This window comes from Athene noctua, chromosome 4, assembly GCF_965140245.1.
Source record: "Athene noctua chromosome 4, bAthNoc1.hap1.1, whole genome shotgun sequence".
NCBI classification, from domain to species: Eukaryota; Metazoa; Chordata; class Aves; order Strigiformes; family Strigidae; genus Athene; species Athene noctua.
In genome coordinates this window covers 85,818,572-85,845,714 of record NC_134040.1, presented here as the reverse complement: position 1 = coordinate 85,845,714, position 27,143 = coordinate 85,818,572, and the positions used below count along the sequence as shown (strand labels likewise).

The following is a 27,143-nucleotide window of genomic DNA, read 5'->3' as shown; positions in this document are numbered from 1 at the left end:
GAGGGAGCAGCTGCGGGAGGAGGTGAGCGGCGAGGGCTAGTTCCTGGGCAGGGAGAGGTGTCCTGACCTCGGGGGTGCCTGTGAGAGGGGATGGAAGGGCTCAAAGGGGTGAATTTCTGGCAGTTACGAAGACTAGACTGTGGTGGATGGAAGCTTTGCTTGTGCCTTGCGCCGCTGGTTTCAGAGCTTTGCTTGTGTTTCGCCCCGTTTGTCTCTCGAGGCCTCCTGACTCCTCAGCTGGTTCCTGAGGCCCCTCGGTCTGTCCGGGGGAGACCGAAACGCTCCTCAGGCTCCCGAGGGAAATCCCTGGGCGAGGACTCGAGGCCTTCAGCGGGCGCTGGGGCAGCTCCCGGGATGGGAAAACTGGGGGGGGCTGGGACACAGAGACCCTGTTACGGGGAGGGTGCTTCTGCTGGTGTAGGAAGGAGGCGCCTGGACTCCACTGCCCGGCAGCTCCGCAGGGCAGGTCGGCTAGTGAACGCCGTGAGGAAGACTGCTTACTGCTCCCCTCCGCCACCGGCGGCCCTCACCCTGTTCCACTGCACGTGCTGGGACGGTGTAAATGAATTCCGGGAGCTCCTTATCCTGAGAGCCCCTCTGCAGGGAATCTAAGGAAGATGGATGATTTGTGTGTGTGTGAAGTGGTGTCCCTTGCTAGTGCGGGGGAGCCCGGCTGGTGGAGAATCCCCAGCGCTGCTAATGAAGAATTCCTGCTTGACAGGAAAAAAAACTTCACTGTTGAGTCAATTTTGTTTCACCCGCCAGCCGCCTGCCCACCAGCTCCAGGCCAAACAGCCGGGATCTGCACCTACAGAAGGGCCTCGCTGATCTGTACCGAGAGTAAAGCCGAGCTGCCTGTCCCACATCACCCCGCTGGGGTGCGGGTGGTGTGGGCTGGGTGCGTGGCTCCCTGGTGGGAGGGCTGTGTCCTGCCAGCCTGCAATATGAAAATAGACGAAATTATGTCCCTTTTGAAACAGGGCATGCTGCTGGGAGTGTGCCTGGAGGTGCCCTATGCTGTTTGGGATCGTGGGGAGAATCAATAAATCCTGATGAGGCAGTCGTAAAGTGGTAATGCTAAACAACGATCCGACAGCAGTAAGTTGTACCTCTTCTTCCTAAGATACAGACTGAGGTTTCAGAATGGATGTTTTGTCTTTTTTCAATAGTCATATTTTACTACTTTTTAATATTTGTAGTAACGTGTTTTTTCATGTTCTGGCAGGTGCTCCTGACCGTGTAACCCAGAAGAAAACTCTACGAAAAAAATTCCAGTAAGGGAGAATTAAGAGTGACAGCATTCTTTGAAACGTCATCAGAGATCTGGTCTAAAGGCTGCAGGAGTTTTTCCCCTTTGTTTCAGGAGAGCCAGTATTTGATTTCATCCCTCGCCAGGACCATAGGTGAGCATATTCTGAGCCTTAGACATTCATTTCCTGACTTTTGAAATAGGATGTATGATCCTGTGGTCTTTCACAAGGTTTGCCATGATTTGGGGGTCTCACGTGTATTTTGCATATAAAATTAACCTTTTGAGTGTGATTTATTTTCCCCTAAAACTTGTTGGCAAGATTTAGGAGAATGGCTAGTTCTGGCATATTTACATTGAAATAAAATTCCTTCAGTATTATTTAAGATCTGTGTGAATGGTGCCAGTATTTAGAAGAGGGAAATTGTTGTGATTATTACCTGTTATTGCAGTGGAGAGAAGGACCATCTTTTGTTTCTCAACACACTCATAAGTTATCTAGATCTCTGAATAAGGCAGTGATGAGTTGTCAGATGACACAGAATGATTGATGAGCTTAATGGGAAAGAGCTAGTGTGCATTTCTTGCAATACAGGCCTGTGTTATTAAATGGGTAGTAAGTACAACACAATTGAAGTGATGCATTGCAACAAATGACTCCATTATGGACCACATTGCCACAGTGGAGGCAGCAAGAACAGATGGGTCTGACCAGCCTCCATAGCTCTTGAGAAGAAAATGGTGAAAGCGGACATGAACGCTGCCACTTTTCAGAAATTGCCCCAAAGCACCATGTGCTGTGATTGCAGTCACTCCTAAGCCAGAGCTGTGAGAAAATGTTATGCGTTGAATCAGTGCAATAAATGTTGGGCATTGACAGTTGATGCTGTTGCATTCAGCATTGATGACAGGCAAGCCATAGACAAGATTTATATTGGCAATCTATGAGACACGTGTTGACAGCCATGTAATGCCTGTACATCCAGTAGGTACCTGTACCTTGCTGGGGCAAACAAATACAGACAGAACATGTCATGGACTTCCCGCTTTTGTGATACAAAAATGCAATCCTGTTGTAAGCCACAGGATATTATCAATGTTCTGTAATTGTTGCACTTATCTTGTGTGGAAACAATAATGCTTGTGTGGTCAGAGCTAAATGTGTTACAGTCATCCTAATGAGTGATACAATACTTAAACATGCTTCTTCCATGTTTTCATAATTCAGCTGTTGATGGCCAAAGATGAAGCATAAATAGCACAACCTTACTGCAGTCAGACACAAACGCAGGTCGGTTTAGTGGTGTGGGTGGGGCCTGTGCAGACCCAAAGAGCAGCAGACATGGATCAGTTAGAGTACGAAAGCAGAGTAGTGGATATTTGCACTTTAGTGCATGAAGACAGTGTGGTTTCCATCAATAAATATTTCACCTGACGTCGCTTACTGTGCAATAGGTGATCTGTAAGGTTATTCTGGCCTTTTGGAGGATTTTTCACAAGTTGAGCACGAACCTCAGACTTGATGAAATTTGAAACAAAACTACCAGAGATTATTTCACCCTTGAGTAGCAGTCGGGTGAGTTTGCTGAACACGAGGTTGAAACATTGAGAAGATAAAAGGAAAAGCCAAAAGGGCCCTTTTTTTTTGTTACAGCTGGGAAAAGTTTAATTGAAAAAGAGGTATTCTTAGTAGTTTTCCTGCATGAGTGCACACATCAGAATTATTGGCGTGCAGAATGCTCCAGTCAGTCCTGTTTGAAAGAACAGTTCCCAGAGCTGATCCATGATTCCTTCTCTTTAGAGGCCACGCTGAGTGTTCTTTCTAGTCCACACACGTGCATTTTTAGGTTGCATATAAAATTAACCTTTTCGTTGTGGTTTATTTTCCCTTAAAACTTGTTGACAAGATTTAGAAGGAGAATGGTTAGTTCTGGCATATTTACATTGAAATAAATTTCCTTCAGTATTCCTTAAAATCTGCGTCCATGTCCACAGTAGGTATCAGAGGTATCAGGTAGTATCAGAGGGAAGGCAAAGCCCTAGTGGCACTCTTTGAAAGTGGTCATGTCCTATGGCAGTTTTTATCTGTTCCTGGCTTCAAAGATGACTTTATAGCTACTCCTGTGTGGGAAAAAGCTCTTTATACCTGATTTAACCCTCCCATGTAAGATGCTACAGATAGGCAGAGGTCAGTGCTGTGTTTGCTTCTCCTCATAGTGAAAAAATAAATGGGTCGTAATTCCAGTTCCCTCAGACAATTGCAAAACGTTGCCTCATAATAAGAAATTACCAGAATGATCTGAAGGATTGAGAGCCAAGAGTAGGCAGCTGACACCCGCTCTGTCTCTTTCTCATTTCCCTGGGAGACGGGAATATTTTCGTTGTTTCAAGTGATTTTCTTAGGCTTGCAGGTGTCAGCTTGAGATTTGTTTATATTAAAGAGAGCTTTGCTCTACAGTTCCTCCCCTGTCACCGGGATCTCTGTCTTCTAAGTTGGATTTCAGTCTTTCAAATGAACAGAGTTTGCACATTGTGTACTGTGACTTTTCCTGGCATATAGGGCACTTCACCATAAAGAAGTGCTTGTAATTCTGTTATAAATTAATCAACCGTGATATACTGGACCTTGCAAATGAGTGGAACTACATTCTGTTACTGCACGTTTATTTGAATTATTTGCAATACCTTCACACTTCTGAATAAAGTATCTCTTCCAGCTCCAAAATAGACATGATTGCAGCAGGCTGGCTGTTGGCAAGAGGGATAAACATGAGAAGGGCAGAGGAATGATCTGCAGAAGCTCTGCTGAGTCAGTGGATGGTAGAGCTAATTCTTAAGAAATTCCTGTGCTGAGGAATTTTGTGTAGCCCCATCACAAACTGTATTTATTCAGCTCATGCTGCTGGACGCATGGCTATTCATACTGGCGTTTGCCAAACACGTACATTTCAGTGGTTCTTTTGAAATAATAAGAAAAAAAATCAATGGTTGTGATGGGGGTGTAGTAAGCTATGCCCAACTTTCTGACTGGAAAATAGGAAGCTGCGTTATGAGTTACCTGGAGAAATGAAGAATTTCCTTTCTTATTCACATGACGAGCAAGTGCATCCCCTTCCTACAGCGCAGAGATACCATTCAAGTACAGATTTACTTCTACAGTAACCCCGAGTGCTTTGGAGTTGAGAAGTAAACCTATTTTGAGCACTGTTTTGTCTCAGTTGTTTCCGTGCTCATGATCCCAAGAGCAGAAAGATGCTTTAGAACCTTTGCCAGCTGCTTTTGGCAGAAAACTAATGAAGACTGAACTCCTTGGTTGTGGTTGGAGCAATTCCAGTTCTCAAGCTCCTTTTTTAGTGCTTTTTGGGGCCATTTTCCATTACATTAGAATTTTTATTCCATACTGTTAATAGGTAGACATAGAGGCTCTTCTTGATTTTGGTGTCATTCCCGACTTGGCTGGTTTTGGTGGTTGTTTTTTTTTTTTTTAACCCTCCAACCATGTGACACTAAAGGTTTGCAACAGAGCAGTCAGAACACTGAAATATTTCGCATGATTTCAGGAGGTGCAAAGTGGATAAAGCAAAGAATAAAGGTAAGAAGAGGCCTGGCCATATGGACCTTATAGATCTTCTAGCCCAAAGGTGGGCTAGATAGTTTAGGCACCTCAGTAGAGAGGCTACTGGCAACTCTTGTCTTCTTTTGCTGTATGTGGGAGTGCCACCCCTGCAGCCTCCCCTGTCACGTTCCTGAGAGGGGCTGGGCCCCCAGGCTAGCCCCTGGATCCAGGGTGATGCTTTCACCACAGTGGGTTGTTGCAGTGCTGCGTGTCCAGGAGCAGACTGAGGGGAATGGGTGTGGTAATTGTCCTTTGCTATGTGGCAGATGGGACGTGTTGGGTGAAAAGCAATTGACTGCCAAAGCCTCTCTGTTTTATTTGTCCCCCCTCCAAACCTGTTCTACTTTTTGGGGGGATATGCCTCTGACAGCTGTCTCAGCAGCCCCCAGAAAACCTCATGCTGAGTGGTTTTCCAGAGAAAATTATAGGTGACCAAGGGCTACAGTCCCATCCTGACGAGAGAGGGGTTCACTTGTGCTCTGTTTTTTTTAGACGGTGGCAGGGAAGAATCCCAGTGTCTGTCTGTGCTGCTGGTGTGGTGGGGAATATGACTTTGTAAGGGTTAGGCAGGCAGTGCAAACGGTAAGATCTTGCAGGGTGGGAAACAATTCTCCCTCATTCAGGAGAGGAAGCTGCTTCTTCCTCCCCCCAGGGTGGGGAACTCTCTCTTTTTAAGAACTGATCCCTCTTTTGTGAGCCCCATCAAGAGAGTCGCCACCCCTTTCTGCTGCTTCCCGGTGTGCTATCAATACTCCATTTGGCCCATCTTTCCTGCTTCAGATCAGGTCCCAGAAACTACCTCCACCCTCCCGCCCACAAAGTTTTAAGCACCCAGACGACAGGCATACCCATCCCCTGTGCCAAGGCCGAAGGTGGCTGTTCGGAGCGGCGCTGCGTCGTGCCGGCGGATCGCCCAGCTCTCCACTCTGTGTCGTCCTAGGGAGTGGCTCCGAGCAGGGCACACTGCTCCACAGGGGCCCAGAAGGGAGAACCTAAGGAATGGTAGCTAAATAGAAACTGGCGAGCAAAGCTGTTTTACCAACAGTGAAACGTTGCTCTTGGAGAAGCCTAGAACTAGAGCCTTGTGGTGAGGCGGGTGATGGTGAGCCTGGCAGCAGGAGAGTAGTGAGAGAGCCAGAGAGGGGCTTGAGGTTGCTATTGAAAGGCCAGTGGGAGGGCAGGAATAATTGAAACCCAAACCAGCGAGGTTTTGTAGAAGACAGAAGGCTCAGAGAGAGGCCAGCAAGGAAAGCAAAGGTAAAGCAGGTAAACAATAAAAGGACGATGCAGAAGAAAAGTTAGATTGCCGAAGAAGATGCAGTACAGTTACAGAGATCTGAGGGATGGCATTCAGCAGCAAATCTGAAGATACAAAAGCTACTTGACTCATTATGTGGCACAAGAAGCGTGTTATGGCATCACTTGAGCTTGTAAGAGGTCCGGAGCCTGCCTGTTAGTGCCTGGGTGCCTGCTGTAAACGGGACGGCTTGGTGGTGCTGCAGCCTGCCCTGGTATCTGGGCTTCTCTTACTGACAGGGGAGGACTGGGTGCACTTTCTACAGAGGATCTTTGGATCTGCTTTCACTTCTAAGGAATCCAGTTTGCCTGTACTGGGGCTGCTGCACAACACAAACCAAACAACGGCTGGGGGAGTGAGGGTGTTTTGAAAGCACAGCCCCAGCTTTAGACAAACATGCCAATGTAAGCATGTGCAAAGGAAAGGTCTTTTGTGGACCACCACATCACTATCTTGGAAGTTATGCCCTAAATGCTTATTCCATCAAGGTTTATTCTGTGATAAATGAGCAGCTAGCAGGTTCCTCTTAGGTTCTAGAGATGCATAAAAAAAGGCAGGAGGGGGGGTCTGTGCAAGGGGCTGAACTGGGTCTTTCCTAAAAAATAGTGAATTAAATTATTGACATTTGATAGGAGAGAAGAAGCCTGCTTATCTATTGTATTTAAATTCTGTACTTGAATAGATGCAAAGGTAGGTGACTTATTACATCACCGCTGTGCATTTTGTAACCCTGTACTACAGTTTGGTTCATTTCTTGTAGAGCAGTGGAGGGAGCAGGTTTTATTGTGTTGTTGATTCCTGCCTGCTGAAGTTTGTATCTCCATTTCACAGGCATTACTATAAAATAAAGTAGCCTGACTTGCACCTCAAGCTTCAGTTTGGTTCCTTTGGTCAAATACTGAAACAAGCTCTCATTTCAGCCTGAAGTAGAAAGTCTGACCAAGCAAATCATTAATTTGAGAAAATGTCAGTTGGAAAAGTGCTTCATGTGTGTTAAATCAGTTTTAGAAGGCTTTGGACAGTCTGAAAACCACACCTACTTGGTTCTGTATTGTAATTTATTGGTAAGATGCCTTGTGAAAACTAATTGACACTCTGACAAGTTTCCTTATTGGCAGTATCGTATTACCTAACATACAACATCATGGTTTTTCTTTCTTCTCCCCTGTATTATATCTGGTGAGTAAATGCTTATCAATTAAAAGAAAGTGGGTGGAGTTAGGGCGGGACAAGGGGTAGAAAATACATTATCATTGAGAACAGCTGTGATGTCAGGCTTCAGAGGGGAGCAGCCTTCTCCTAGAGATAGCTTTGGCTTTTAGAATGTGTAATTTTTATTTGCCTCTGTCTCTTGAAGCTTGCTGGATTCTCCACTACAGATGAGAATATATTCTCAGAAAGGCAGCAAGTTGGCATTTTGAAGGAGCAAGCATGGAAGAAAGCAAAGAAGGCTATGGCCTTACAGAGGGCAAGATTTTGTTTATTGGCTTGATTTTGTTTGTGGTGTTAATTTTGTTGCCTTCAGTGTTTAGAGTGTCACTGGGGATTTCTCACTGCTATGTGAAAATTCTAATAAAAATGTTAGAGGTAAGTTGAGAAGTGGGTTTAAAAGGTATGTGTTTGCTACAGGACATGTTTAATAAAAAAATTAAAATGTGTCCATTTGATAAAGATGCCATAAAAGTCAGCAAGAAAAATTCCATTAACTTGGGTGTGTTGTGAACTTACGTGGTGGTTTTTTTGAATGATATATTTAATGATGTTTAGCTATGTGCTGGGTTATAATCTGGTACAAGTTTGAGGTTTTCTTGGGTTTAGGTAGAGATTTCATGTTATATTGTTTCTAGTTCCAGCTGGTTAGAATACTTCATGCTATACTCGTGACAAGACAAATATGAATAAAAAGATGAGTTAGTTTATGGGAGTTGGCAAGTAACAGGAATGTGTATTTTAGATGTACGTAAGTTTGGTGGTTTTATTTGGGTTATTTTAATGAGTGCTGTCCTAGGTAAGAGTACTGACTGTGTCTTTGCTGCTCCCACTTACAAACGTGGGCGACCCAGCAGTCACAAGTTCTGCTGTACCTGAGGAATCCATCTGACCTTCTCAAACACTGATTTTTCTAGAGATGAACAGGTCATGGTTAAGATCTTGATTCTGCTGATGTCAGTAAAAGTTTTTCTGGGGCTTTTAATAAACCAGAACTCCATTTAATTTTTCAAGTCTGACTTATCATATCCATCAGTGGCCAAGAGCAGGTGCTGTAAATCCATCATATTAAACAGCAAAGCATTTCTGTTTTCCTGTAGATTAACCTTGTCTTTCTGGCATGAACCTGCTTTTCATTAGTACGCTTCTTGTGGCAGAAAACCTATTACTATTATTGTTACTAAGCTGTTAGAGCTACCTGTTTGTGCAGTAGAACATGCCTGTAACAATGTGATGCAGTTAATATCATGACCACCTTACCTTGTCAATTCTGTCTTGCAATTCTCCCTTTTCTTTATTATTTTTTATTTCAGTTCTGATTAAGAGTTCTTGGGCAGGGATTGTCTTCAGCTGTATGAACATAACTGCAAACTGTAGGGGTTGCTTGTGTTTTCTCGTACTGATGACCACGGGAAATGATTGCCTGCAGTGGCTATGTGTAATGTTAGCTTTTATATGTGGTTTTGTTGGGTTTTTTTTAATCAGCCAGTGGTATGCTAATTAAATTCTTACTGGTGCCCTGAGTAAGAGGCTCGTGGCACTTGTATGTGGAACTGATGTCATCAGGTGCTCTCATATCAAACAGAAACCTGAGGAGACTTGTGGGCAGCTTTGCTGCTGCAGTTGGCAGACATTAAAATAATTTCTGTTGCTTCTTCCCCTGTGTATTTCCCAGCTTTGAAGGACGTTTGAACCACTCAGTGGGTGCTTAATGTAAGAAAGTGCTTCTTTCTGGGAAAGCATGTTAAATGTTTTTCTTTCCACAGTTTGCATAACAGGTTATGAGCATGATAATTCTGTGTTCACAATGTGGAGGATTAATTTATCAAGGAAAAGTTGCTTGGTTTTATGCGATCAGGTAGAGCCCTTTATGTCTAGTTCCCACTGCCACAGCAGCTAACAATAGGAAGAGCACAGCTCCAGGTACTGGAGTTCAGGCTGGCTTGTTTTGTTATTTACTTGAAAGTTGCTCCTTAACTGTCTTGTGAGCAAAAAAGGGCTTTCCTGTGTTTTCATCTCATGATTGATTTCTGCTGTTTTCTTGGAAGTATTGTTCAAATGCTTCTCATCGTCCCAAAAGTGTAACTATTTACTTGACCTGAAATAGGAGGGGGATAGGATGGAGGGAATGTTAGGTTCCCTTTGCTTGTGCTGTGGCCCACTTGGCTCTTTGGAAGTGAAGTGTCAATGTGTTTCTAGCTGCGATGTTGCCTACCTGAGGTCTTGCTAATGGGGTCATGCACAAAGACCATTCTTGGCTCCTGTTGCTGGCCTGACTGGTGAAATGGGATGCCTTACTGGGTAGCTACGCTGAAAATGCGAAGAGCAGATGCTTAGTCATGTATTAGCACACTGCTGACTGTATTGCAGCTGCTCGTGGAAGTACCAAACACCTCTTCGATATTTCACCAAAAACCCAACCTTGAGCACTATTGCCTGGATTCTCAAAATGACTGATGCATTTGATTTAGTCTGTTATGCAGGCTGGCAAAACTGATAGGAAACTTCTCACCTGAGAACACTTCGTATTTACTTCTTACAGCTTTAAATGACTCTGCAAATTGGGAGGCAGAGGGAAAACGTGATTTGGTTTCCTCCACGTTTTGTCAATTTGAGAAAAATAAGAGTAGGGACTGAAATCAAAGACTTTAAAGACAAAAGATACTCTTTTTGAAGGTGTGTGTTCAAAGAAACCGTGTCTTATAGCCCTTACTGAATTTGCTGGGGGCTCTAGTGTTTTACGATAAAGCCCAAGCTTGCAGATCTGTTACTAAACAGTGAGTAATGGGGCTGTGAGAAAAGTCGTTTTGATTTCCTGACTTCACTGAAGTGTTTTAGCAGTGTGAGCAAAGCATAACAAAGGGGCAAGACATAATCTATGTATGGAAAGAATTTCTACCTTTTGCTGCTTCTCCAGCAGATACTCGAGTTTTAGAAACAAAACCTTTTTACAAAAGCAAGATTCGAGGTTTGAAAATTTGGAGAGTGACTGGGTTTTCTTGTGGGTTTTTCAGTTTTGTGGGGGTTTTCTTGTGGTTTGTTTTTTCTTTTTGAGGATATATGGGTAATATAATATTAAAAGATCTCCAGGACAGTAATTTCTCAATTGTATAACTGTTAGCCCATAATTGCTATTATTACCATTAATTTATCCTTAAAATATTTCTGGAAATGATAAAGATTAATTTTGCTACAGGGTTATAATTTCATATAGGCTTGTAAGCTTTTATTTGTGACATAATATGTTTTCTCTAAGCTTTATGTTTGCTTGTCTGTAACAGGATTTTGAGGAAATGATGATACTAGCAAAGCTGTGCTAGGGACATTATTCCAGCCCTTTAGTGTTGCAGCTGCAGAAGAAAATGCATTTGATAGAATAAAATCTGCTCCGTGCTCTCACAGTCCTGTGGAGAGTCAAATAAACATGTTAAACAGCTGTAGCTCTCTGCCAAGAATCTTCTGGAATTTTATGAGATCTGAGCTTTTTGTATGGAATTAGAGTATTGTTTCTTGAGAAATAGGTGTAAGAAAGACCCCAGCCAGCTAATAATTGTGTATATTCTTTGAATTGACAGCTCAGTTGTTTGCTGAGGTAGCTAACAGGCTGCAAACTCCCACTGGAGTGTGGGCAGGTGTTGCAGACATGTGAGGTAGCGGAAGAAGCTCACCGCTGTGCCTTTGGATGCGTGGATATCCCGAGCTAGCTGCTGCATCAGAAACCAAAGCAATGATGCTTGTGCTTTTATCCCAAACAGGTGTTTGGGGCCCTTCTCGACCTATTTCATCTGCCCTCACTGGAGCAGTCAGGAGGTTTGTGAGTGCTTTTCGCTGTCTGACTGTGGACAGTCACTGCTTGCACATCCTCTCAGGGATGCAATATGCTATGTAGATCATTTGTTCTGGGTCCTTCTCTGGGACATGAAAGGGGAAATGAGGTTGGAAAGGACTGTTGGATGAAAAGGTAATAAGTGCTCGATCTTAGACGGTGGTTTTAGCCTGTACTAAAAACCTTCTGACCGTCTTCTCTTTATTTCAGAAGACTTTAAATGGAGTAATTGCTCCAAGGCCTTTGTCATGCGTGAGAACAAAGCCAAGAAGAGGACTGAAAAAACAGTGTAATAAGTGATTAGAAAAAGCTTTTGCAAGAACATGGGAGAAGAGGTAGTAAAATAGGGGAGCGTAGATGGAGAGGCAAACCCAAATTATTACACAGTACAGAAAAATGGAGTACCAAACAACACACCAAGCTGTATTTAAAAGGAAAAAGAGAGGAAAAACCAAAAGAAGTGAGATTTTTAAAAAAAAAAATCAACATTCCATATTGTATAGCTTTTCATATCATGCACTGCGAAGAAAGTAATTAATATAACAAAGTATTAGGCACCCTTATTTTGCTCAGAATGTGACTATAGGAAGCTGTTGAAGTTAAGCTCTCGAGTCTTCAGTATTGCAGATGGGATCACCCACTGGAGGTTTGGACTCCTTGTGTCCTCCTCGTGTCAGTAATGGGAGGGAGGAAAGCACAGCGCCCGAGTTCTCATTCGGTCAGCAGGTTTAGGAATGAAGTTGCTTCATTTAACACTTAAATTCTGTGTTAGTTGCAACATCTGTGTTTTTGTAAGGTATTTAAAACATCCTTTCATTACTGTTTTGCAACAAAGACCAGCATGACAGCTCTGTCTCAATACTGTGCAAAACAAAGGCAATCACAAAGCCTTATTTCATATTTTAAAAACAAATTGAACATAGAGATGCCACAGAATGCAGAACAACATGGGAACTGCTGTGCTGGGTCAGTCCAGAGTTTGACCCAGACAGCCAGCCTAGGATTTGACAGGCGTCAACTAAACTGCTTGATGAAAAGCCTGAGAGCTTTTTGCCAGGAATACCTTCCCAGCTGCTTGTTGCTTCAGCCTCTCATGCTGATTCAAGGGTTAGGAGTGGTTTGTGTCCCATGATGATTTTCATCCATGTTTTCATGTAACTGCTGCCATTTCAGTTAGTCTCTGATGATATGTCAGGGACAAGGAACTCCACAACTGAACTGGGTTTTGTGGAAATACATTATCTTTCCCTTGCTCGTACACTCTGCCCAACATTGGCATATGATGCTCCCTGTTTCTTGTGTTAGAAGGGAAAATGGGTAACTGTTCGTTATGCACCTGCTCTGTGCCAGCCCAGACTCTGTAGACCCCTGTCACATGCTGTCCCAGCCAGCTCTTTTCCAAGCTGACAAGCTCTGTGTCACCATCCACCTATTGAAAGCTCTTCCTGCCTTGTCTTCTGCCTTCGTAGCCTTGGCTGACTATTTAATTACAGGCTGCCACTTTTGTCCTGCGGTGCCATGAGGCACTAGGCAATAGCCTGGCAGGACTTTATACTTCACTAGTCAACTTTACAAGTTTTTGTTTGGTTTTGAATTGTCTTGCTCATTTAATGAGTTAACGTATTTTTGTGAGTCAGCTTGTGACGATTGCCCTTTTTCTACCTGGGATTCACAAGCCAGCCTCCTTGAGGAGGATGATTTAATCCTTTAAGACAGTATGAGCAAGTTCATTTCTGGCAGTGCTTGCCAACTTGCAGGTGCCTGTTCACGTAGGAGGACTGTGATGGGCAAGATAAGGATGGTAGACATTAAAGCAGCGAGCAAGGCAAAACCCTTTATGTGCCAAGCTAGGTGACTCTTATTTTTTTCCTCCCTTATGCCATACAACTATCGTAAAGGATACTGGGGAAGGGGTGAAGACCAGCAGTACGGTATAAAGAGGTTGAGTTTGCAACATGTCTGCCTTTACTCTCTTTTGCAACATTCTTGTTCCTGTGCCATTTGTTCTTTCATTTCTCAGTGTGTGGGCTGCCATTTTCATGACACCCCCTGGCTCCCCGCTTCTGAATGATTCTCCATGTATTGCAGAAGATTGAGACAGATGACATACCAGTTTACCTTTCCTAGGGAATAGCTGGAAAGTACAGACTAGGCAAAGATCTGTATTTTTTTTTTCATGGTGTTATAACAGATGGTTTTCATGGAGTTTAAAATATCACATCATTACCCATTCTGCTTCCTCTTTCTCTCTTTCCCCTTCTTCTCTTTCTTCTCTCTTTCCCCTTCTTCTCTTTCTTCTCTCTTTCCCCTTCTTCTCTTTCTTCTCTCTTTCCCCTTCTTCTCTTTCTTCTCTCTTTCCCCTTCTTCTCTTTCTTCTCTCTTTCCCCTTCTTCTCTTTCTTCTCTCTTTCCCCTTCTTCTCTTTCTTCTCTCTTTCCCCTTCTTCTCTTTCTTCTCTCTTTCCCCTTCTTCTCTTTCTTCTCTCTTTCCCCTTCTTCTCAAAAAATGTCAACTAAAATATCCTAATTATGCTGTGGTGAAGTGTCCCTTTTTTGTTATTGACTTAAACTTCCATAGCTAAAAAGGGAGCTGGTAGAGAACGTGCAGCAGGTAGAGAACTAGTTGCCATTGTGGGCACATGCACCACGTTGTAAATGTGGTGAAGACTATTTGAGATCAAGCTTTGTGGTGACTTACATGGCTGCGCGTGTCAGTACGAGGGAAATAAACTGTTCTGCAAGAGCTTATCCTGAAGCAGAAGGATGTATGCTTATCTGTTTTATGTAGGAAGCCTTAATAGCAGGTGAGGACATAAGTTGTGTGAGTCATTGATTCCTTAATAATGAGCAGAGCCTACACACAAGCATCGTGTGTCCTTTGTTAGGGCAGATATCTTGATGTAAACATGGGAAGATCTAGTCCTTGTGAGAACTATTTATATGTCAATATATGTGTGTGATGAAAACATTCCAAACCATGAAAACTTCAGAAATTAGGTGTGTTGGTATATTTGCTTTTGCTAATGGAGGAGTTTTCTCCTCCCTGTGCAGAGCAACATAAACTTGGTTCAGCTCAAAAAGGTAAAGACAGGGAAGGGTGAAAGCTCATTACCAAAACTACAACTTCCAAAATACTGTGTGTATGAAATAGTCCCTCCCCTGTCATCTTTTAACAAAAACTGCATGAATGCCCTAAAGCTGATGTAATATCTTTTGTTCTTTAAAATCCATTTTAGATCTCTCTTTTCCATTATGTCTCTAATGTCAATGATAGTATTTTGCATAATTCTGTTGCCTGAAGCTCACTGGGGAAGACAGTTTTTGGACCTATGGACCTCATGGAGTCTCTTAGGTAGCTCAGTGGGGGTTTGGGGGCTTGTTTCTTTGTTTTTAAAAACCCAAACAAAAACAAAGCAATTTTCTGTGTCCTGAAAAGAAGTTTAATCCAAACGATTTTTCATGACAATGTTGAAAGGTGATCTATGTAACAAAGGAGACAGGAGGCATGCAGGACAGCCTTCAGGATGAATTTGAAAAATGCAAATCTAAGACCTGGCTTCAAGGAAAGAGGCTCAGACAGTTCACCTAAGGTGGTTACAGAATGCCTGGAAATGACGAAATTAAAACCATCAACATCTACTTTTCTTGTTTTGGGAACAGTGGGCCACCCTGCAGACTGAGGAGGGAGTAAAAAAGCAGAAGGCGCTGGTGCTTGAAAATTTAATCTCCACTGGTAAGATTTCTGAACGAAGGGGACACAGCACTATCCCTCTTGTAAAATGGCAACTCTTTTAACATCTGATCTAGAAAAGAGTGAACAGAAACATAAATTACATCTGATAGGTAAGAAAAGTGCAATGGCTGAAATGGAGTTTGATGGGCAAATGCCTGCTGAAGTTACAAACCCACAAAAGAGACCTTAAGTAGGTTGTAAGCAGGATAACCTGTGAATGACTGAGCCTTCTGAAAAAAAGCTGTGAGACCTAGCGTGAGTAGAGAAAGACATTGCTGATGCATTTGGGAAGCTGTCCCTCTTTTCATGAGTATTTCCAACTCCATCAGCTCTCTTTACAAGATTAGGAGGAATGAGTAGTCTTTGCCCTTGACGTTGCTCTGTGTGGATTCTCTCACTTGTTGTAGCTCCTCACATGCAAAAAGCCAAGATTTCTCAATGAAGGAGCTATACCATCCCACAGATCACGGTTAGAATTTGCATCCTTCTCTAGGCATGGGAATAAAATGCGAGTGTTTTATTTTTTTTTTTCCTCTTCCCAACTGTTTTTTACTTTCTTCTTTGACTGAAGGGGACTGAGTTAAGTTCCCACAATAATCCTTTTATTTGTAGTGCTATTTTTAGTCATTAGTCAGGTAGACTGGTTTGTCAGCTGATGAATTTCAGGCCTGAAGGTTGATGATTTGGCTGAAGTGCAGCTGGAGGAAAGTTTTGTTATTCTGATTGGGGGGTAGTATGTTGATTAAGACAAATTAAATGTATTTTGAATATTGCATATTTAATATCATCCAATAGCCCCCCTCCCCACACCACCCCAAAAAAGGCAGACAGAGTCGAGTGTTACCTGGTGTTACGAATCAATACAATTTTAGTCACTGTCACCAGCCAGATAAGAATCTGGTCTAAGAGTGACCTCAGTAACTTGCTGAGGTGCCATCCTATGAGGTGTGATTTTATAGAAATGGAGTGTGAATGTGTTGTCATTCTTCCTGCAAAGTGCTTCTGTGTTGCACTCTGTATATCTTGGGGGAAAATTCTAGACACTTTGAAGTTTCTTGGTGGTGAAGTGACTTAAAGGGGAAGGGATCAGGGAAGAGAGAAGGGTCTGAAAAAAAAAAAATACCAGAGGAAGGTGTTTGTTACAGCTGGAAAAAAAAGTAAAACTAATCAACAGCACCAGGAACACCAACTGTACAAATGCTGCCTGAATTTGAGTCAAGGCACCAGGAGGGGTTTGCAGTCTTGGCTGTTGACACTTCTAGGCATGTGTACATACGTTGTTCGGTCAGTGACATTGAAGGAGGTGTTGTGCTCAAGGTTTTATTTGCTCTGAATACTTTTTTCATTTCTTCAACAATTTAGTTCAACAATCTAGGATTAGAGAAGTAACTTAAGGAACTAAATGCCAGTACTTAAATGAGTAGGACAGCTATTTCTACAAAGTACATGTATTTTACTCTTTCCTTGGAATCCATGTTGTCCATTCCACTCTGTGGAAGAAAGACTCATTTCTTCATGCAGGGATCATCCAGAGAGAGAAAACCTCCATGGAAGAGGAGATTGCTGGCTGGCGCCAAGGATGCTTCAACCTTGCTGATGTTATGTACTTCTCCAAAAAGGGGTGTGAGGCTGTTGCAGAAGACGAAGTCACCCGGCGGTTCTCCTCTGAGGAGCTGGTGTCCTGGAATCTCCTCAGCAGAACCAACGCCAGCTTGCACCACGTCAGCTGGCAGCTGAGCCTTGTGTGGGTCGCTGGGATCCTGATTCGATACTGTCTCCTGATGCCTTTTCGGTGAGCCAGATGTAATTTGCTGGGATTGGGTTTTCCATATATCTTTTGTGAAAGAGATGTGAAATAAATCTGCTATTGACTACTGCAGAAAGGAGAACCTGCCATGACTTTGTTTTCCAAGATACCATTGAAATTCAGATATCCCTGACAGAAAAAAAAAGATGCCGAAGATGTACATTTCTCATATTCCATATGTTTTATTAGTAATTAATTTGTTTTGAAAATTCAGCAAAACTTGATAAAAACGATCAGGAGATCTTTTTGTTATGTAAAGTAACAACTCTTTCAACTGAAAGGATGAGGCTTTACCTGTCTGAGTAAGAGACAGGGAGACTGTGTGCTGAACACTTGGGCTTTGGAGCAGAGCTGGTGTTGTGGATGCAAAAAGAGAGACATCCACTTGGGAGGTATTTAATTTTGAGACTATTTAGCTTCTCTTTTAAGCAAAACCAGCCTTTTATCATGTTGACCAAAGAGTTACAAATACCTCTTCTTGTAAAGAGCAGGAGCTTTTAACACTTCTTATTCCTCTGATCCAAAGTACATCCAAAACATAGTTGCAGTGTGTGTGGGGATTTTGGACCAGTCAGTCGCATAGCAGAGCACATATGCCTGTTTGTGACCTTAGATATGCAGCTTAAAAAGACAATGTTTATGTAGAAATGGTTTCAGTATTGGTTTTGCTCAGCCCTTAGTCACCAATGACATTTAATTTTCATGATTATATAGTATCTTACTGCTTGGGGTGGGAATAAAAACCTATCCCAAGATTTCAGTATGTAAAAATGACATAATGGGTCCTTTCTGGCACTGCGAAATCTCACCTGCATTAGAGAACACTAGCCACTACTCGCCATCCTCTTTGAACACGAGGGCTTCTTTACCATGTGATAGCTTCATGTCGAGGCATGGTGCTTTTTGGAGGATAGGCTCTGGGCAGCACAAGGTTTTGTACTCAGGGCAGTGAAAAAATGGAGTGAAAACATTCTCGTATTATCCTGTTGTCCTTCACTGGTTTGTATTGCTTGTTAGACACTATTAATGGTGGAGGGAAGTGTTGTGAAACCAATCAAAGCGTTAAATAAAAGATTTTTCTTGTTTTCTCTTCCAGTTTTGAGTTTTAGCATTTAATTAAGATTATTTTACTTTGTAGTATCTGCTTGGCTGTTTTCAGCATCCTCTTGCTGGTCTTGGCTACTACAATAGTAGGACAGTTTCCAAATGGCAGGTGGGTGTTTGCTGAGGGCTTTTTAAAATTTCTTTTTTATTTCTTTAAGGATTTGAATTAGTGTGGTGGAGTATAAATCTGCTTGGGTCTGGAGGATTAATGTGAACTATCATGGAGGGATTTTTTTTTTTTCTCTACTGTAAACTCAGAGCAGTATGAGAGAGAGTGAGGCAATGGCATCTGGAAGTGAACATCCAGTGTAAGCCAGATAGATACTGATGGAAGCGTGTCTTAGAGTGGGAAATAAAGAGTATGCTCTGCTTGAGTCCGAACAGGGCAAGTAAATAATCTGTCCTGAGCAATTCCATATTAATACTGTGATATAGTTATGTCCTGTCAGTTAAAAAAAAAAAAAAAGGCAGCAAACCTCAAACGTGATTCACCAGCTAAATATTTTTATATTTAATTAATGTTAATAAGTCAATAGCAGTTGCTTCCAGAGAAAAATCTATAAAGAAAAACCCTGACTGTTATCTTCTCTGCTTTGAATCTGGTGGGTTTAGAATAGATTAGAGTAGAAGAATGCCCTGAGAATACCTTTGATACTCAGTAAACTCCTCCTGTATGGTACTGTTAGTGCAACTGAATCTTCTTAATTTGATCTCTGTAATAACAGCTATTGGGAATAATTTGGAGAGTTTATATTACATTGTTCTACGAGTGACTACCTATAACTGGCAATGCATGTATGGCTTCATTTCTTTTAGGGTGAAATGCTGGCTGAGCAACCAGGTCCAGATGATATGTGCCAGGTTGGGTGTCCGATGCGTGAGCAGTCTCATCCGTTTCCACAACAGGTGAGCGGTGCTGCCCTGCTCCCGTCGCTTTGGTATTCGTTTCTTGCAGGGCTCAAGGTCTCAAGTTTCAGAGCAGGGTTCTTACTTCGTGGCTGCACAGATACTGTCATGGTGCAGTTTGATCCAAGAGCAGCTTGGATCATCCAGACCCTGTCAGGATGTTTGCGTGCCCTGCTGCGTTGTCTCTTGGGTGTCGGCAGGGTATGTGAAGGTGGAGTAGTGCTGTGCTCTTGATTAAATGTGCACTCAGATATTTTTCTCCATGTTTGTGGTGAACATGTTATAATCACTCGCCATAAAACATTTGACTGTTCTGTTAGCCAGTTTGGTAACTAATTCTGCACTACCTTTCCTGAAGTTATGGATGGTATCTCGGTAAGTTTTTTGTCATATCTTGCTTGCTTAGCGGTGGAGATTTACATGATGGAGGCTTCTGAGGTATTTTTTTGTTTGTGCTTTAGGAAACAAGCAAAATCATGCTCTAGTGTCTTTGCTTTTAGAGTTTTAGTGTCTGAGTAGCCTTTGGTATGTACCTCTGAGTGGTAATGTATGCAGCTGAAGTCTTGTATCCTCAGCTAAAAGGAAACTGGGTTTGGTGAAATGCCAAAACTACTGGAATGTGAAGGGACTCTTGAAAGTATGAGGAAAGATGAACTGTCTTCTGTAATGCACTGCCAGAAGTCTTAATGTATATGATAGTAACATTAGTATTTTTAAACGTTTTGTGTTTTACTTTCTGTTGATCTGTTGCTGAGCCGTGTGCCTTAAATGCTTTTGTCATTGATAGTCTCAGCTGTGGATGTGTGCTCACTGGGTGGGTCACCTGATGAGGCCTGCGCTCCAGAGAATCAACTTTAAGTAAGTAATTCTGTGGTTGTCACTGCAGGGAAAACAGACCCCAGGAAGGAGGCATCTGTGTAGCCAACCACACGTCTCCGCTAGACGTTCTAATCCTGGCCACCGACGGATGCTATTCCCTGGTATGAAAAAGAGAGTCGGTAAATATGGGTAATGTTGAAATGCCTGTAGATGTAGTGTTGGGTAAGAGGATAAACCTACTGGTAGAAAGCGTGGGATCTGATAGCATTCAAACTGGCGTTCAGGACTGCAGAATAATAAGATACGCAGGCAGGTGTGTGCGCACTCTTGACCAAAAGGATTGGTTATCATTTGTCACCAAGCTTAGAAACATGCATCTGTGTTCAGAATTGTATCACTTAAGTCTGTGTGTGTTTGCATAATAACCAGTTTCTTTTGGGCTTGCAGGTTGGCCAGGCACACGGAGGGTTTCTGGGGCTTATTCAAAAATCTTGCATGCAAACCTCTCGGCATGTTTTGTTTGATCGCTCAGAAATGAAAGACCGTCATCTGGTGAGGAAAAAGTAAGGTAGTGAGGTGTTTGCTTAATTGTCCCATCAGTCTACTAACTGTGAGGCCCAAGCGTGAGCTGAGGCTGTTCTCAGCCTGCATCTCTCTCTGGTGGGCAGCTGTAGGTTGTCACCAGCGCGAGGCCTGGAACGGCTCTGTCTCGGGGAAGGCGCAGGGTGTAGCAATCCTCTACCCAGCCTTTGATAACGCCCTGGAACCCCTGGGCATTCCCACATTGCCCCAGCTGTCCCACCTGCCACAAGCAAGGAAGAGCCTGTTCATTCGGTTTCCAGGCTGACGACTGGAGCTGTCAGGGCAGAAATCGGAGTTCTGTCAGCACATGTACTCCCCAGGTCGTGCCTTGCCCTGGTCTTTCATCAGCTCCAAGCATCAGAGCTGGTTTTATCTGCTGTGAGTACAGGATAAAGGGAGGCTGATCCTAGCAAATAATTTTTTAAAAGTTAATAATTACCAAGGTACCACCTAGCTGCTGGAAGAGCATCCTGGAGAAGTGTCATATGTTTGCTTAATGAAATATTGCTCCCCAGGCCTGCAGTATTGATTCCTTGCAGAGACAGCATGTTGCACTGAAGTGCTGATATTCTCAGGTGCTCACAGAGACTGTTCTTAGTCAACCTAAGCCTTCATGAAATAGTGTGCAACGCAGCTAAATTAAGCTGTGTCTAGATGTTTGTCACTAGAAAAATTGAGAAGGTCCCCCCATGCTGCATCTTTTTTTTTTTTGATATCTGATGGTTTAGTTTTCTTTAATGCAGACTGGAGAGGAACTGCATGCTCTTGAGTCATAGGAAAAGGCAGGTGTCTCAGAAAACAGATTTTGTGTCAGTAATCTGCTTAGTGGTAAATACATTTGTTTTACTACATTTGCTGCATCACTTAAAAATAGTGGCCTGTCTCTTAAGAGATGGAGAAACATTAGATACATATAAAACTGATGTTATGAACCTAGAAGGCATGAAAATTTGAAATATGGAATATACTTGGGTCAGAAGAGAAGTCTGACCGTGTTCATAGCTGGAACCTGTTGAAGATAAATGGGAAGCAATTTTAAACGCTTCAAGTACCACCATTCTCTGGCTTTGTGTTAATTGGGTTAAAATGGTGAAATTGTATACAGTTTTGTAGAAAACCTACTTTTGCAACGAGCAAGACATAACCTCCAAGATAAAGGCCTGAAACTAGCGTACATCCCAGCTGAGGCTACTCTCTGGCAAAGGGCTTTTCTTGTCCTGTGTAAGAGGTAAAAGATGTTTAGATTCTTGGCCAAATACAAATATGAGTCTTCTATGAGAATGAAGCATACACTGAAATGTTATTTTCTCTACACAGAATTAGAGAACACATTGCAGATAAGGCCAAATTACCCATTTTAATTTTCCCGGAAGGTAGGAAACCACCGTATTGATTTTACTGCTCTTCTTTTCTTCTTGCCACCGAGGGCGGTTTATTAGACCCAGTCTTTACAAGTGAGGTGTTTGGTTTTAGCCCTGTAGAATTAATTAGTTCTGGTGAGATATTAAAAGTCAGATTCTAATATTGTATAACAGTTTTATGACAGTCTGTTTGCTTAAGTGTATAGCATTAATGGAGGAGCAAACAGGCTCGGGAATTATCCTTCAGAACTAAAGCTTACTTTCTACTCTAACAACTTAAGTCTCCTTAAGACGGTTTAGGATTAATTTGCTGATACTTTTCTTAGAGTGGATCAAACTCTTCATCTGTTTTAATTCTGGCCAGGTACCTGCATAAACAACACATCAGTAATGATGTTTAAGAAGGGAAGCTTTGAGGTAGGAGGGACCATCCACCCGGTAGCAATCAAGGTAATGTATCTGTAGTTTTCCAAATGGGGAAGGATTATTTGCAGAAGCTTCTCGTGCTAGAGAAGCTGTTCATGGGTAAACGTTAAAAAGGGGCTTGTTCTGTGCAAATAAGCCCTGAGAAAATGGACATTTTCATGGTGCACCATGTCTTGCAGTTCAGTGCAGTATGGGAAATCTTTCACTGATTGTCTTTACAGCTGATTAGGGGCCACCTGAAAAGCACAGTTGGCAGGTGCTGTGCTGCATGTTCAACTCTGCCCACTCTTTCTGCCCTAGGGCTCCTGGCTCTCGCGTGCTCTGGGGATAAAGGCACTCTTCTTGGTGCTTCCAGGGCTTTCCTGAGGAGCTTTACCCAAGTCACTCTGGCTCTAGATATGTTAGTTCCTTTTTCTGGAACTATAATGTTGCAGAAATAGTTAAATCTGGTGTGAGCGATTTCAAGGAAACCACTGTAGTCAGCATATCTGTAGGTGATGGATCTTTACAGTTTGAGCAGATCTATCTGGTTAGAGTCAAGATGCATTTCAATGCCTCTGTCACAGTCTGGGGTTGTTTGTAAAAGTTAACTCTTATAAACTTGTAACAAACGTTGTAATGTGGAGCTTTACTCTGAACATTCTGCTGCTTTTAGGAGGTGTGATTAGATTTGCCGCTGACTTAAGAACTGTGACTTTGTGGCCAAAAAAGAGCAGCTTATGTGCTTTAAGGTAGATCACACACACCATTTTGCTTATTCCTCTTGTCTTCCAGTATGATCCCCGCTTTGCAGACGCGTTCTGGAACAGCACAAAACATTCCATGATGACCTACATTTTTAATTTGATGACCAGCTGGGCTATTGTCTGTAACGTGTGGTACCTGCCACCAATGGTCAAAGAGGTACTTAAGCTTTCATATGTTTTGAAAATGCTCTTAAAACGTTGTCTGGGAGGAAGCCTGCACTGCTCTGCATGGTATGTTGGCATTATGTTTGTGAATCTTTGAAAACTGAATGGACAAAAGCCAGAACACAACACTGTAGTCTTAAAATTGAGTGGGCACGGATTTATGTGGGTTAGTTATCTTCCAGTAAAACTACTCCTGCAGAGTGTCAGACATTTCTGCTCCATGCTCCCTATTGCGTCTCAACAGCTTCTTTACTTATGTGCAGCTGCCTTGCTTTCCTCTGCACCCAGAGACTAGAAGAGGTGTTAAAATGTGCTTTTATGCCGCAGGTGTCCTGCCTCTCAGCCTGGCACAGACCTCCCTTTTATTACTCTGGGAGTGATCTATAGATTGAGACCTTCTCTTCACTCCATACTGAGGTGCTTTTGCGTTTTGTGTCCCCCCTCTACCTCCACCTGCATAGCTTCTTCCTGCCTCCTTGTTTCTCAGCCCTGCAGAATAATATCCAGCTAATCCTTCTGCAGAATAATATCCAGCTAATCCTTTGCCCAGCAGCATCACCCCATGACATGGTGTGGCCTCTCAGCCCAGAGCCCCTGGGTACCAACCTGAGGCTGTGGGAGCGGTCAAGGCCTTGGCTGCAGCACTGCCCCGTTTGGTACTGCCCACCCTGGTCTCTGCTCAGCCCCAGTCTTGGCAGGGAAGCTGCTGTACCTTCAGTCCCTGGCAGTTCATGCAAACAGGCTCCTGTGAATCACAGAATCATAGAACAGAACCATCCGGGTTGGGAAAGCCCTTGGAGCTCCTCCAGCCCAACCCTGACCCTCCCCCTGACCGTTCCCAACTCCCCCAGATCCCTCAGTGCTGGCTCAGCCCGACTCTTCAACCCCCCCAGGGATCCCGGGGACTCCCCCCTGCCCTGGGCAGCCCATTCCAACGCCCAACAGCCCCTTCTGCACAGAAATCCTTCCTCAGAGCCAGCCTGACCCTGCCCTGGGCAGCTTGAGGCCATTCCCTCGGGGCCTGGCGCTGGGGCCTTGGCTCCAGAGACTCATCCCCAGGTACCAGCTGTCTGACAAAAAGGATCTCTTTAAGTGAGGCATGGAGAAAACATGTAAGCTGCAAAGCAAATAATTTTTTTCTTATTTTAATCTCAGGAAGAAGAAGATGCTGTTCACTTTGCCAACAGAGTCAAGGCTGTCATTGCTGCTCAGGGAGGAATGTCTGTGCTTCCTTGGTAAGAAGCAACACCTCTGAAGTTGGGTTTAAAGCATATTTAGGTGTTCTGTCTTCTGAAACGTTAGCCTGGAATCTTTTAAAAGTTCTTCCAGATTTGCTTTGCTTGCGCTGTAGTCCATCACCCTTACTGACTCTGAGTCGGAAAATACTACTTTATCCTTTGAACAGTGCCACTAGAATAAATACAGTATAAAACCAGAGAAATGTAGCTGATGGGTGGATCTGGTGAAAATAAATTCTTTGCCTGTTAAATGCTGGATTAAAGGAAGGGCATTGTTTCTGTTGTGTGGAAGTCTTGGCAGTACAGATAATTTAGCATCGTACTGCAAAAGCCAGCATTTAGAGTGAACACTGTTTTGACTACAGAGTCTAAATGTTATAACATTTTTCTGCTTTGAGCATGAATCAAGGCTGTTTCTTTTCTGTATTTTTCAGGGATGGGGGACTGAAAAGGAAGAAGGTCAAAGAGTCTTTCAAGGAAGAGCAACAGAAAAAATATTGCCAGATAGTAATAGAAAACAGATCTGTGGGCAATGGAAATGTTTATTAAATGTTATTTATTTTATCTCATTTCTCTGTGACTTCACCACCAGAAAATGGGCTATTTTTTATATGAAAACTGACGTATTTCCCTTCTGTCCCTGTAAGGTATTTTGCATATGACACAGCAGGGAGACCACAAAGAGATAGTATTTTGTATTACATAAGGATATCATTTTATAAATAAGAAAATTTACAATGGACTAGTAAAATTCTGTCCAATGTTGAGTGAGAAGAATTTGCAGTCAAGTTACTTAGGTTCATTGAAACACTGTGGTTTTTTTCTTCAAATCTTTGAGTTACCTGAAGACTTAAAGGGCAACTTCTTAACTCTGAATAAATCACCTCTGTACTCCCAGCCTCTATCAATGACTTGGACTAGTTTTCCTGTGAGCTGCAGTCATTGTGTTGCTGTAGAGATGGATCTGCTGATGGCAGAAGACATGAAGCAGTTCACCAAAATGTTTTCCAAATTGCAAGCTGGAGAGGAAGTGTTGGAGGCCAGAAGCAGTCGCTGACTTTCCCCTCCGTGTCACGGGACCGAGGATGGTAGAAAGTTTTCCAAGGTCCCACTGGCAGCAGCAGAACATTGTCCAGGGCAGCGCATCGCCTATGCCTGGGTTTGTGGTGCTGGGATAAATTAGTCACAAAAACAACATGGTAGAAAAATATATTTTTAAATGATATTGTGTATTCTGATTTTTGCTGTATCCCTTTCTGTGTCTGTTTGTATGTGTTATTAAAGAAAACCTGGGACGTGATGTCTGTTATCCTCTGTTGTAGTTATTTCTGGATAGCCACCTGCTTGTGTGGCCACTTGATGTGGAGGCTACTGATTTGCTCTAGTAGAGAGAAGTATTTCTGTCACAGTATTTCTTCGGGTAAAATATTTGCTCTGCTGTTACGTAGCTCCGATGTGGAAGAATACGGCTTCTTTAATGATCTGAATGTCACTGATGAAGCATGGGTAAATGGCTGTTATCTGGCCCAAGCTGCTTCAGGGTGGATGAGTAAGGACAGTTACCAAGGTTTATGTTGGCTGATGTCTCAGCAGAGTTGGAGAACCTCTCGTGGTGAGCAGAAATACCCCTGCAGGTCTAATTCTGCCCAGCCCTGCAGTGTAGAAAACTAATATTCAGCGGTGAGAAGTGCCCTGAGGCTACATGGCACAGGGTTAGCACAGAACTGAGCTCTCCTCTTCCATGGCCTGGTGTAAAACCCCTGGGTTCAGTTGCGACAGGCATGTGAATTCTCTCGGTGGATCGGTCAGTCCAAGTTTTGGTGTCGGGTAAGCAGCAAGAGACACTGCCCTTTTACAGATGGGTTAGCCACCCAGGTAGGGAGGGTGCAGAAGAAAAGGGCTCCAGGGTCTCCTGTTGAGAGAAGCCTGCTCGCTCCTGACTGTAGTAACCTGTGCTGCCATCTCTGTTGAAGCTGTTGATCTAATTTCTTGGTACAAAAATCTGAAAAAATGTGACAGACTCTCCCGATAACTGTTAAATCTCTTCAGCATGCTGGAGTTTCAGAGTGGGAGTTTTTCCTTTTGTGTGACTACTGTCCGAGAGTCACTCAGGGACCTCAGTTGTATTCAAGGGGTTGAGCGTGGGGAGCATCCTTCCCACGCTAGTGTGCTGCCTTGCTCCTCAGAGGTAAAACAGGCAGCAGAACAGGCAAAAAGAGGGGCCAGAAACAGGAAAAGATGGGGAGATAACTGTTGGAACCAAAATGCTCTCATTTGGGCTCAGCTTCTGTAAGACAGCAGGAGATGACGTACATTTTTTCCAATCCTGCAGCACCTCCCCAGCTTGCCAAAAGGAGAAGAGCCCTTGGATGCACTATCCTCACCTCCACGGGGGTGACTCCAGGTCTTGTAGAAGTGTAGTGGAAACCTCTGAATGTACGAGTATTTCGTGTCACCTGTTGAGCTGTGGGAGGAGTGGTGGCCTTGTCTATGCTTTATCTGTCATTTTTGTGGCTGTCTTGACAACATAAGTCAAAAACTCTGTGAAGCAGGTGCTTACCTACAGAACAGGGAAACTGGAAAGCAAAAGCCCAACCCACAAATTTGTTAATGATGAGAGTGAAGTGTGTTTTGTTAGCTGCAGGTAAAAGTGCCAACCTGACTTAAAATGGAGGCTATCACAGAACCATCTGGGTTCGAAAAGATCTTGAAGATCTAGTCCAACCATGAACCTCACACTGACCATTCTCAAGAATCTCTGTTTTGTCTTGCCCTGTTGTGGGAGAATGTTTCTGGGTTTTGGTGGTGCTTGCTCTACCTGCCTTCCATCTCCCCCTTTCCTTTCTCTCAATATTCTATGTTTCATTTGTGCTTATCAGCAGCAGCCTGGCAATTGCTTTTAACTGAAATTGTACGCTGCCCTTAGAGTGCTGAGCTTGTGGAGGAATGGATTGTTTTCCAAGAGGACACCACAGGTCAGTGTGTTGTCCTCCTCCAGCAGGAGGGCATGCTAACTAAAAAGAACACGTTGTCGTGATGTCAGTGGGAAGCTGCTAAACTG

General features: G+C 43.2%; 1 protein-coding gene across 1 annotated transcript; it reads left to right on the top strand.

The window, feature by feature from the left end:
• Positions 1-7,593: 7,593 nt before the first annotated feature.
• Positions 7,594-25,368, top strand: LOC141960436 (glycerol-3-phosphate acyltransferase 3-like). The gene is made up of 12 exons (XM_074905932.1): positions 7,594-7,749; positions 14,856-14,928; positions 16,450-16,720; positions 17,874-17,948; positions 18,656-18,745; positions 19,632-19,725; positions 20,012-20,127; positions 21,464-21,519; positions 21,872-21,957; positions 22,708-22,836; positions 24,000-24,079; positions 24,517-25,368. The coding sequence occupies exons 1-12, from the start codon at positions 7,594-7,596 to the stop codon at positions 24,629-24,631; spliced, it is 1,341 nt and encodes a 446-aa protein (XP_074762033.1). The 3' UTR covers positions 24,632-25,368.
• The last annotated feature ends 1,775 nt before the right edge of the window (positions 25,369-27,143 follow it).

Excerpts from the sequence above, each read along its gene's own strand:
- LOC141960436 (XM_074905932.1), top strand. The coding sequence starts at position 7,594 with ATGGAAGAAAGCAAAGAAGGCTATGGCCTTACAGAGGGCAAGATTTTG. Across the intron at positions 19,726-20,011 it reads CCGACGGATGCTATTCCCTG|GTTGGCCAGGCACACGGAGG; the intron begins GTATGAAAAAGA and ends TTGGGCTTGCAG. Across the intron at positions 24,080-24,516 it reads GGAATGTCTGTGCTTCCTTG|GGATGGGGGACTGAAAAGGA; the intron begins GTAAGAAGCAAC and ends TGTATTTTTCAG.